We start from the raw sequence: 12,420 nt of genomic DNA, 5'->3' as shown, positions 1-12,420 counted from the left end.
TGGCTCCCAAATTTTCACTTAGGATATAAAAAGTAAAATGCAGCAAATTGCTGCAGCCCGGAATCATCAGCAGAAAAAAACTGCAGCATATTTAATGCAAACGTTCAAAAAAAATGAAGCTTAATTGCATTCAAAGGATGAAATCTGCTCCCGATTTATGCAGCTGGTAAGAAAATTTTGAAAAAGTTCACAACTATCCAAAACACTTTGCATTAATCAATTGTACAAGTAATGATAAGAAATTGGGGGTCATTTACTAAGGGCCCGATTCGCGTTTTCCCGGCGTGTTACCTGAATATTCCTGTTTTGCGCCGATTTTCCCTGTATTGCCCCGGGATTTTGTCGCACGCGATCAGATTGTGGCGCATCGGCACCGGCATGCACGCGACGGAAATCTGGGGGCGTGGCCGAATGAAAACCCGACGGATTCTGAAAAACCGCCGCATTTTTAAAAAAAAAAAGTGTCACGGAGCTTGCACTTACCTTCACTAGGAATAGGCCGGTGAACTTCAGTGTATTGCGGGGAACTTCAGCGCAGCAGCGCCACCTGGTGGATGTCGGAGGAACTACCTTAATGAATCCTGAACGGACCCGAATCCACCGCAGAGAACGCGCTGCTGGATCGGGAATGGACCGGGTAAGTAAATCTGCCCCAATTTGTAATATAACTTATCAGAGCAAAACGCCACATTATCACCCTCCCCCCTTATCTCTTAATCTGCTTTATACTCTGAAATCTTTCCTGAATCCCATATTGCTAAAAAGATGTCCAAAGCCCAATGAGGAGTCAGGTTACATACAAGTCTATGGAGAGGGGAGATGGAAGGGAGTCACAGCAGCTAGGTCTGGAACATTATGTGACCTATATATCATCCCACTCCACTTTTAACCTGGTTCTATCGGGTTGAAGGGGGCGTGGTGAGCCGGTTAGGGGCGGGATTAGGTGAGCCGTCTCCCATTGTTCACGAACAAGAGCCAGCTCTTAGAGCCGGCTCATTCGTGAACGACACATCACTAGACCTATAGTCACCACGTATTTACACACACCGGACTACTGACTGCTGCAAGTTCATTGAAAGTTGCATTGCGCTGTAAGATCCATCCGCAGGATGATCCGCAGAGATTCTGTGCAATTTATGGATAAAATTTCATTTCCGTTGCTGTAAAATACTGCAGATATTCAGTCCACCCAGAAAAACCATTGAAAGATGGAAATTGGAAAATAATGCATGAAAATAAAGTGTAAGAGTTTTACCAAATTTTCCCTTTGCTACAATACAAAAGATCCAGTAGTAGACTATAATAATATGGGCGATTTTGGCGGTAGCCCGGGGCTCAAGCCTTCTAGGGGGTCCATGGCCACCCAAATCAATTTGTTCAACTCAGTAGGACCTTCCCACATTGAATCCTTGTAGATCTGTTCCTGATCTCAGTACACTTGTACACAAGAGCCATTTCAGGACCTTTGAAGGTCCTCCAAAGGTCCTGAATCTGCGGATTAAAAGCAGCAGAAGGTTCACATCCTCCATTCCCCAAGAAGCTGATTCTGGTACCAGATGTAGGAGGTGATTCCAGACTTGTAGGGGCAATAATATTCATACAGCCCAGGAGCCAGGGGAGCCTTTATCTGCCCCTGCCACAGATCACACATTCAGCTCTGCTACATTTGGGTGTAGGATTCCTCCCCCCACCCCTCAGCATTGATTTGTAATCCGATTTCTACGCCTCTATGACAAGTGATGATGTATGACCCCGGCGCCTGTCATCTATCATATGAGGCTGATGAAAGACCCCGGTCTGCGCCTCTCGCCTGTCATCGGCCTGTGACCCCCTACTCCATGCACTGGACCAATGTGTCACTGAAACAAAGATATATAACCCTTTAAGATACATCAAATTTGTGCAAATAGGATTAAAAAAGAGATCCTAGGAGTCATGGGGTAAGGAGGGATCTGAGGGAGGGGAACATGCTTCTATAATAAATGCCAGTAGGGGGCGTCATAGACTGATGTAGAAGTGCACGGGTTTCCAGCGTGGGGCACTTTAAGGATGGCCTTATATATGGCCGAGATCATTGATACTGGAGAACGGGGGAATATATACAGAGTGCCGGAAGATCTGGAGAAGGGAAGATCAGGCATCAGTAAAGTTCGGCTCTGTCACCCTCCCACCCTTCACTCATGCACACTCAGTATATCCGAGCATGCATGTGTACAGGGACGTTGGAAGGGATAGCTCTCGGCTATACAAAATTGCCATTGATGGTTTAGCCAATGGCTATACCCGCTGAGCCCCTCACATACATGCACACCTGGCCCAAGAGTGCTTTGATATATTGGGGCAGATTTACTTACCCGGTCCTGTCGCAATCCTGTGGTGCGTTGTCCGACGAGGATTCGGGTCCGGCGCGATGCACTAAGCTCATGCGTCCGAGTTCCTGCATCCGTTCACCTGCTTCTTCCTGGTGCATGTGAGTGCTTGATCTTGCGACACAAAACCTTTTTTAAATTCTGCGGTTTGTCCGACTGCCCGACCCTCGATTTGTGTTGCATGCAAGCCGGAGCCGATACGCCAAAATCCGATCGAGTGCGCCAAAAACCCAGGGCAATTCTGCGCAAAAGGAAATTTTCTGGAAACCCGACGGAATCGCGGTCCGCGGACCCTTAGTAAATGACCCCCATTGTGTGTATTATGTAGACATCACTGCCTACACTTGACCCTTAAATCACAAGATATTTATGGCCTATCCCTGTTCTGAAAGACCAATTTCAATTTTATGAAAACTCTCATATGGAGCGCTCCTTTAAGGTCAAATACGTGCCAAATGGATGGCAATGTAGGTAGTTAGAGCACAACAACTGGAAATGAAGCCCCCAAGGGATCAAGACACTTGATGAAAAGTAGATGTCCACGGTGGACATTATGGTGGCCAAAGACCATATCAAAGATCAGAACAACTCCCAACCTCCATCAAGTCCCAAGGCAATAGACCCCAGACCAGTGATGGCGAACCTTTTAGAGATCGAGTACCCAAAATGACACTGCAGGAAGATGACTGCAGAGTCTGGCAAACTCTGTGCCTGGGACACAGCCCGTGTGCCCACAGAGATGCCTCCGAGTGCCATCTCTAGCAACAGTGCCATAGGTTTGCCACCACTGCCCTAGACCCTAATTTTCTTCTCCATCGATCCATCATCTGTGAGAGTTTGGACCATCCTCTGTTTCTCTGGTAGACCAGTCCAACCCTCTATAAGCAGCGACCTGGGATTTCAGGCACATTTGTTGAACCCCCAAACCTTTGCTCTACATGAAGTCTATGACCCCCTTACGGACAACCTTCTTAAACAACGGGGCAGATTTACTTACCCGGCCCATTCGCGATCCAGCGGCGCCTTCTCTGCACAGGATTCGGGTCCGGCTGGGATTTAAGAAGGTAGTTCCTCCGCCGTCCACCAGGTGGCGCTGCTGCGCCGAAAATAATCTTAACGCCCCGGAATGCACCATCCCATAGCAGGTGAAGGTGAGCGCTTCCCAAGCGACACATTTCGGTTTTTAAATGCGGCGGTTTTTCCGAATACGTCGGGTTTTCGTTCGGCCACGCCCCCCCCATTTCTGTCGCGCGCATGCCGGCCCCGATGCGCCACAATCCGATCGCGTGCGCCGGGGCAATTCATGTACAAGCGGCGCAAATCGGAAATATTCGGGTAACACGTCGGGAAAACGCGAATCGAGCCGTTAGTAAATGACCCCCAATGTCCATTGCTTTCTCCCAAATAATGCACAGATGACAATACACTCAGAGGGCCTCATACAAATCCCTGAAATGTATCATAACTGGCTTTCTGATATTCTATATCCCAAACCAAGGCAACTGGTGACTGCCCATGTGCTATAAAATGTGAGTATTTACTCAAGAATTACTTCTGGTTCCAACATTTGTAGAGACCAGATTCCCTAGTGGGTAACATGGTGAAGCAGGGTTCTGAGCATGGTGTTCCCATTTTGGCAGATCGTGCTTGGGATAGGAAAGGGATTAGGTTCCATTCCTGGGATGTGAATGAGGGCAATGCTATTCCAGTTATGGTCAATGAGGACATATAATGTCTCCCAGTTGGTTGTTCTCAGCTCCAAATGTTCTCCTTCTGTTTGTTCTTTCATCTCCAGCATTGTCCTACATTTGGAGATGTGACCTTCCTTATCTCTTGGCGCAACATTTTGGTTTTGTGGTTTGGGATCACCACCGAAACATTTCGCTGGTCATCTCATGCTAACCATCTCGAAAAAATCAAGAGAAACCGTAAGGAGGAACCCATCTCATTGGTCTTCCCACTGAACAAACATTTAATTCCCCATCTGTAAGCTAATTCATTATTTCCATCTTCACACATGTGTTTGATGTATTAATCATCATCGTCTACAACCTCCCAAGGTGTATGGAGGGAGCAGCTTTGAAGTGTCACCTTCTTCTAGTGTCATGTTGTGAGGGACAGAGGAACAGACCCCCGACGAGCTTTGAAGTTGGGATTGGAAAGCCACAGATTCTATTGATCTTTTCAGCTTTAGGCATCAAAATGAAGCGGCAATTCCTTTAGAAGTGTTCCGTCGATATAGGAAGGAACACGTGTTTCCTTATGTTTTATGCGTTCCCACTTGGCCCTCTCGACGTCATATCTTGACTATTCTTCAGGTGTGATCTAAGTCTAGTGGAATGTGCAAAGATGAAAAGGAACCCAGATGCAAATAAGAGATAAATGGCGCATCCAGCTTTGCTGCATCAACTATTTATTCGGGACTTACAACTGAGTTTACATACAAATGGTAATTTTTAGATCATGGAGTATCCTCGTCCAGTTTTAGTACCATTCGACCAACCACTGACCAACTAGATCCACAAAGATCTAGAAAGTATCCACTAATACCAAATGTTATCCCAGTTTCATGGCTGGAACCAAGGAGAACTAGGTCAAAGTAGGAATCATCACAATAAGATCTTAAGTTGTATCTCAACTATACTCAAGTATCAACATTTAACAAAGAGAAAGATGTTTTTGGGGGGCAAGACATCCCAAAACGGTCCAGAACAGTAAAGAATAGAGAGCATTATTAAATAAAGACACTTTGCACCTTGTGACAAGGGTGTCTCGGTGGAAATTGTCAGCTTATGGAAACCAAGAGTTTGTGTCAACTTTCTTCTGGATAGATTGTCCATCAAGGCAGTTTCAAACTTGATTCTAGAACTCAATGGGGCAGATTTACTTACCCGGCCCATTCGCGATCCAGCGGCGCGTTCTCTGCTCTGGATTCGGGTCCGGCCGGGATTTATGAAGTTAGTTCCTCCGCCGTCCACCAGGTGGCGCTACTGCGCTGAAAATCATCTCATCGCGCCGGAATGCACCGAGCTGGACCAGGTGAAGGTAAGCGCTTTGGAAGCGACACTTTTTCGTTTTTTAAATGCGGCGGTTTTTCCGAATACGTCGGGTTTTCGTTCGGCCACGCCCCCCCATTTCCGTCGCGCGCATGGCGGCGCCGATGCGCCACAATCCGATCGCGTGCGCCACAATCCCGGGGCAATTCAGGTACAATCGGCGCAAATCGGAAATATTCGGGTAACACGTCGGGAAAACGCGAATCGGGCCCTTAGTAAATGACCCCCATTAATTGTTCTTCTCATTCCCTTATGTCTGATTGGCCCAAATTTTTTAGAGGTCCATATTTTTGGATGTTGTATGGAGATTTGACAAATAACCCATTGAACTTTGGTCAATGGTTGATACAAGTTTACCCACTATTAAGATTTTACAAATTTTGATGAGGACTCCAATTTCTCACAACAACTTGGTTTTGGAGAAGTCATCTACCAAAATGTGGACAGTTCCATATGTGTTGTCAAAATCTTAGTCATAAAAATAAGAATATTGGAATTTATTTCATGGCCTAAGTTTTCTTTTTTGGAAAAGGAACTTCATCTGTGTCAACACTAAACTATCCCACTGGTGTTGGTAAGGTCAACAACATCAAAGTGTCTGTCAGCTGTAGCAATAAGTGGACCATATCAGTGAGAGAAGGAGTAGAGACAGTAATGGATTATAATATAGGCTGTTTGGACAGTAGCCCAGGGCCCAAACATTCTAGGGGGCCCGTGGCCACCCAAAACATCCACCAAATTGTATACTCAGAAGAACATAAAATCCTCATACATCTGTTTCTACTCTCAATACACATGGACACAAGAGCCATTTCAGAATCCTTGAAGAACCTACAAAGGTCCTAAAACCTCAGATTGAAAGCAGCAGAAGGGACACGTCCTGCATTCTCCAAGAAGCTGATCGTAGTACCAGATGTGGTAAGTGGTTCCAGACTAGTAGGGTCTATAATATTTTTACAGCCCAGGACCCATGGTGGTCTTAATTCGCCCCTGGTTGGAGGCCAAGCAAGTGATGTCCACCACTAGATGTTGATTTATAATGTTGACCATTCAGCCTCAGACCACCTCTGGACTATTTATGGTCCTATAGATGAAAACCAAGGCAACAACCTCATTTTGACCACAAAGTTTTTAATCGTGGGGGTTTCCACTAATCGACCATCAAGCAGCAGTATTTACACACACTGGGGCAGATTTACTTACCCGGTCCATTCGCGATCCAGCGGCGCATTCTCTGCGCTGGATTCGGGTCCGACCGGGATTTATTAAGGCAGTTCCTCCGCTGTCCACCAATGAAAAGCATCGCGCAGGAGTTCACCGAGCCAGGCTGAGTGAAGGTAAGTGCAAGCTCCGTGACAGATTTTTTGTTTTAAATGCGGCGGTTTTTCCGAATCCGTCAGGTTTTCGTTCGGCCACGACCCCCGATTTCCGTCGCGTGCATGCCAGCGCCGATGCGCCACAATCCGATCGCGTGCGCCAAAATCCCGGGGCAATTCAGGGGAAATCGGCGCAAATCGGAAATATTCGGGTAACACGTCGGGAAAACGCGAATCGGGCCCTTAGTAAATGACCCCCAGTGATTTTTTGATCTTATGATCCTAAATTTTAGCATATTTTTTTACGTTATTAGTTGTGGATGTGTTTATAAAGATCCCAATGGTCTTGAGCAACATCAAGAAGATCTTTCACCTGCCCATTATTTTGTTTACTTTTGGTTGTTCGAATCAATGCAAAAATAGCAGCAAATTTTTTTAGGATACGATCCAATCACCCGCCGATATATTTTGTAGATTGGAAAACGTTGCAGAAGTAAATAATAAACTGCACCGATCTGTGATCTAACTGGGTCGGAAGCCACTCGACTTTTGGTCAATGTATTTAGATAAGTGACTTTATTTCTATTTTATTTTTGATCTATGAACCATTGAATTAGTTATTTGTGCAAAAATCAAATCTTCTCCAATGTTGTGCCTTGCAGGAACCTCTAAGGGAAGAGCATCTCTATATTAAACCGCATCGTGATCAGGTCTTTCCATCTATGATCAAATTCTCATCTTGTACATGTATCAAAATGTAACAAAAATATCATTTTTAGCTACAAATGGAAGACATCGCCCCTAGTGGTGAAGTTTGGTAATGTAGAATCACAGACAGAGCATGACTCCATATAACACCTGGGGGCTATGCATGTTTAATTAAGTCACGATCAATACGGATTGCTTTTCATTTAGTAAATTGTCGTGTGTGACCTAATAACCCCCTGCCCACCTCCGAATCCGTGCCGTGCCCTGTTATTACGGTATCAATGGCACTTGCTTTGTTTATTTGGTCAGAATATGAATGAGACTCTGCTTGAATTTTACACCAACACCTTGTTCATTGAAGGTCCCCCCAAGACAATTCAACCTCCTACTGATGGAGACGACTCCAATGCAATGCAAATGCGTCGGGACGGAGAAGAATTGGACTTCGCAGTCTCGTGTGTTAGTAAGCATGCACTCTAATCAAGCCTTGGTAAAAAGCGCATCATCCATGGCCTCCTGCCATCGCTGCCCCCTCGGGACCTGCTCTATCTCTTGGTAAAAAAAAAAAAAAGTAATTGAATCATCTAGATTGAGATAGTAAAAGTATTAATCTGAGAACAATCTGCCAGATATCCTCCGGAGACGTCTCGGCTCTTCCAAGGAATACTCAATGAATGAGGAACCGGTTGACGAGGCGTTAGCAAATTTACCACAATTGGTAACAAATAAGTGCATGACCCTCGACATGTTGGATCGTTCTAGATATAAATTATACATGGATATGGTAATTTAATCGTAATTAGTGAATCAAGGAAGGAAAAAAAATTGCTAGAGTATTGTCAAGCAACCCATGGAAACGTTGGAAAACAAAGACCTGGTTAAGGTGCATCAAGAAGAAGATCTGTCGTAAATCAAGACCCTAACAATAGTCAGTTCCTCCACAAGCCTTGAGCTTCTGACTAGGGAACCACAGATTAAACCTCCGAATCAGACTGGGGGTCTATTGTCTAGAAGACACGGACAGAATAGAAACAGCTGTTCACAACAAAGACCCCTCAATAGGCTCTCTGTGATGCCTGCTATCCCCCCGCTCCTTCACATCCCTACACCGTTCTACCCAACACAGTAGGATCAGCTGTCTTCTAGCGAATCCCCATTGTGAAAGCCGAAAATCACAATGGTCCCGGTGGTGAACCTAAGAGAGAAGAAGAAGAAGAGTCATCTCACCCTTCAGTGGACGTCATGATGTTACGGCTTCGGGTGTCTTCTCCAAAGAGGTCCCTAGGATTGGGTCACTTTAAAAGATCTTTGGGAAGTCCTTCAGTGGTGACATAAGACGTCTCTAATAATCCTCAGAGTTCCCCCACCAAAAAAATTAGGAGTCGGTCTGCGCGGAGCACCTGCTTCTCTACACTGTCTCTCCAGCATCCAGACCTGAAATGACTTGAGGGCTTGCACTGCCACCCCTGGTGAAGATGGAGCTCTCTTAGGTTGATGCCAGAGGGGGAGGTGGACTTGTGGGTTTGCTTTGATCCTTTGCTTTCTCCTCTTCCAGGAGCACTGTGTTGACCTGCTGCTGACTAGAGCGGGATTGGAAGGTTTTAGTCTCCTAGCAGTGGATTTGCAGTCTATCCCTCTCTATTTTAGGCAGAGCTGACATCACTCGCTGTTACTCCTTTAAATCCTCAGCCATCCCTATGAGCATGCACAGCACAATACACTCGGAGCTGGGAATTCTCTGCCCGCACAACATCGTATCAGCAACTCCGCGCAAAATAATATTCACCTTTCATTATATTTATCAAATATTTATCAAATATTTCACATCTTCACAGCTGAATCTTGGATTTGTTACATTGTATCATGTAGCATGGAACATGGAATCTTGGATTTGTTACATTGTATCATGTAGCATGGAACATGGAATCTTGGATTTGTTACATTGTATAATATAACTTGGACCAGGGAATCTTGGAGGATTAGAATATGCAAATTTTAGGTTTTGCAAGATTAAATCAAGAGTTTCTGTTTTTCCAATGATCCCAAAGATCCATTGGGGTGGAGGTGCAATACCGGACATAGCCTATAAACAAGAGTGGCGCTGTTTTTGGTTAATAAGAAAAAAATATATATATGAACCCCTATAACATTGATGTTTATGGCTGGAGATATTCATTACATTACACACCAAGCTGAGCCTTCGCCCTGGAGCCCTAATTATAACCCGCAGTAAACCTCATACATCAGCAAGAACATGACTGATTCTTTATTAGCCGCACTTCTTCTTCCCATCAACATAATTGTACAGCTGAGACTGAAGGGGTCGGGTCAGGACCCTCAGCTCCTAGCTGTGCTCCCGGCTGCTACCCCCCACCACCCCTTTAATAATCTAACTAAAAAATACTAAGACCCAGCATCTTACACACCTGATATTACCCCACCCACCCAAAAATGCAGCCAGTGTATTGTCCCTGGAGAGATGTGTAATCAGACCTTTGTGTAAGTTGTTAGTAGCAGCAGGACTGTGATATATGGATTTACAGTGGGTGCAGAAAGTATTCAGAACCCTCTAAATTATTTACTTTAATTGATTCATTGCAGCCAATTGGTAAGATCAAAAAAGTTCTTGCTTTGTTCAATAATGTGTCCTCTGCCCCCCCAGCAATGTGCTCTCTGCCCTCCCCCCAGCAATGTGCCCTCTGGCCTCCCCCCAGTAATGTGCCCTCTGCCCTCCCCCCAGTAATGTGCCCTCTGCCCCCCCCAGTAATGTGCCTTCTGCCCCCCAGTAATGTGCCCTCTGCCCTCCCCCCAGTAATGTGCCCTCTGCCCTCCCCCCAGTAATGTGCCCTCTGCCCCCCCCCAGTAATGTGCTCTCTGCCCCCAGTGATGTGCTCTCTGCCCCCCCCCAGTAATGTGTCCTCTACCCCCCAGTAATGTGCACTCTGCCCCCCAGTAATGTGTCCTCCGCCCCCCCAGTAATGTGCACTCTGCCGCCCCAGTAATGTGACCTCTGCCTCCCTGTAATGTGCCCTCTGCCCCCCAGTAATGTGCCCACCCCAGTAATGTGCCCTCTGCCCCCCAGTAATGTGCCCACCCCAGTAATGTGCCCTCTGCCCCCCCCCACAGTAATGTGCCCTCTGTCCCCCAGTAATATGCACTCTGCCCCCTCAGTAATATGAACTCTGTCCCCCAGTAATGTGCACTCTGCCCCCCAGTAATGGGAACTCTGCCCCCAGTACTGGGCCCTCTGCCCCCCCAGTAATGTGCCCTCTGCTTCCCACTAATGTGCACTCTGCCCCCCCCCCCAGTAATGTGCCCTCTGCCCCCAGTAATGTGCCCTCTGCCCCCTCAGTAATATGCACTCTGCCCCCCCCCCAGTAATGGGAACTCTGTCCCCCAGTAATGTGCACTCTGCCCCCTCCCCCCAGTAATGGGAACTCTGCCCCCAGTAATGGGCCCTCTGCCCCCCAGTAATGTGCCCTCTGCTTCCCACTAATGTGCACTCTGCCCCCCCCCAGTAATGTACACTCTGCCCCCCCCCCAGTAATGTGCACTCTGCCCCCCCCAGCAATGTGCCCTCTGCCCCCTCAGTAATATGCACTCTGCCCCCCCCCCCCAGCAATGGGGACTCTGTCCCCCAGTAATGTGCACTCTGCCCCCCCAGTACTGGGAACTCTGCCCCCCAGTAATGTGCCCTCTGCCAACCCAGTAATGTGCCCTCTGCCCCCCCAGTAATGGGCCCTCTGCCCCCCAGTAATGTGTCCTCTGCTCCACAGTAATGTGCACTCTGCCCCCCCCCCAATAAAGTGCCCTCTGCCCCCCCGCCCCCCAGTAATGTGCCCTCTGCCCCCCAGTAATGTTCAGTCTCAATGTTCAATCTTGGTCTCATCAGAGCAGAGAATCTTATTCCTCATAGTATATTTATTATTATAGTATGTTTTGCACACTCTATGCGGCTTTCATATGTCTTGCACTGAGGAAAGGCTTCAAGACTCTGCCATAAAGCCCCGACTCCTGGAGGCTGCAGTGATAGGTGACTCCCTCCTGCATCTCTGGAGCTCAGACACAGGGATCCTGGGCTTCTTCTTTACCTCTCTCACCAAGGCTCTTCTCCCACAATTGCTTAATTTGGCTGGCCAGTCAGGTGGAGGCCACTGTGCTCTTAGGAACCTTGAGTGCTGCAGAAATTCTTAAGTAACCTTGGCCAGATCTGTGTCTTGCCACATTTCTGTCTCTGAGCTCCTTGGGCAGTTCCTTAGACCTCATGATTCTCATGTGCTGTGACATGCCGGGGACATCAACGGGGGCCGAATACTCATCACCGGGGGCACATTACTGGGGGGGGGGGGGCAGAGGGCACATTACTGGGGGGAAGGCAGAGGGCACATTACTGGGGGGCAGAGTGCACATTACTGGGGGCAGAGGGCACATTACTGAGGGGGGGCAGAGTGCACATTACTGGGGGGCAGAGGGCAAATTACTGGGGGGGCAGATGGTGCATTACTGGGGGGAGGCAGAGTGCACATTACTGGGGGGGGGGGCAGAGGGCTACATTACTGGGGGGGCAGAGGGCACAATACTGGGGGGCAGAGTGCACATTACTGGGGGCAGAGGGCACATTACTGAGGGGGGGGGGCAGAGTGCACATTACTGGGGGGCAGAGTGCACATTACTGGGGAGCAGAGGACACATTACTGGGGGGGGGCAGAGTGCACATTACTGGGGGGCAGAGTGCACATTACTGGGGGGCAGATGGCACATTACTGGGGGAGGGAGAGGACACATTACTGGGGGGTGGCAGAGTGCACATTACTGGGGGGGACAGAGTGCACATTACTGGGGGGGGTAGAGGGCACGTTACTGGGGGCGGCAGAGGGCACATTACTGGGGAGGGCAGAGTGCACATTACTGGGGGGGTAGAGGGCACGTTACTGGGGGCGGCAGGGGGCACATTAATGAGCAAAGAGAAAA

The 12,420-nt window shown here is 47.7% G+C and overlaps 1 protein-coding gene across 2 annotated transcripts in view; it reads right to left on the bottom strand.

The window, feature by feature from the left end:
- SLC1A2 (solute carrier family 1 member 2) overlaps positions 1 to 9,111 on the bottom strand; it is an 89,885-nt gene extending 80,774 nt beyond the window's left edge. Inside the window, exon 1 of one of the 2 annotated variants that reach the window (XM_072119055.1) lies at positions 8,677 to 9,111. In XM_072119055.1, coding sequence (XP_071975156.1) covers positions 8,677 to 8,693 — 17 coding nt within the window. In that variant the 5' untranslated portion in view covers positions 8,694 to 9,111. The remainder of the gene's footprint in view (positions 1 to 8,676) is intronic. The other variant, XM_072119054.1, reaches the window with a different exon arrangement.
- Positions 9,112 to 12,420: the final 3,309 nt, after the last annotated feature.

The sequence above is a fragment of the Engystomops pustulosus genome, chromosome 7 (genome assembly GCF_040894005.1).
Source record: "Engystomops pustulosus chromosome 7, aEngPut4.maternal, whole genome shotgun sequence".
Lineage (NCBI taxonomy): Eukaryota > Metazoa > Chordata > Amphibia > Anura > Leptodactylidae > Engystomops > Engystomops pustulosus.
The sequence above is the reverse complement of the archived record's forward strand: the minus strand, read 5'-3'. Positions and strand labels throughout refer to the sequence as shown.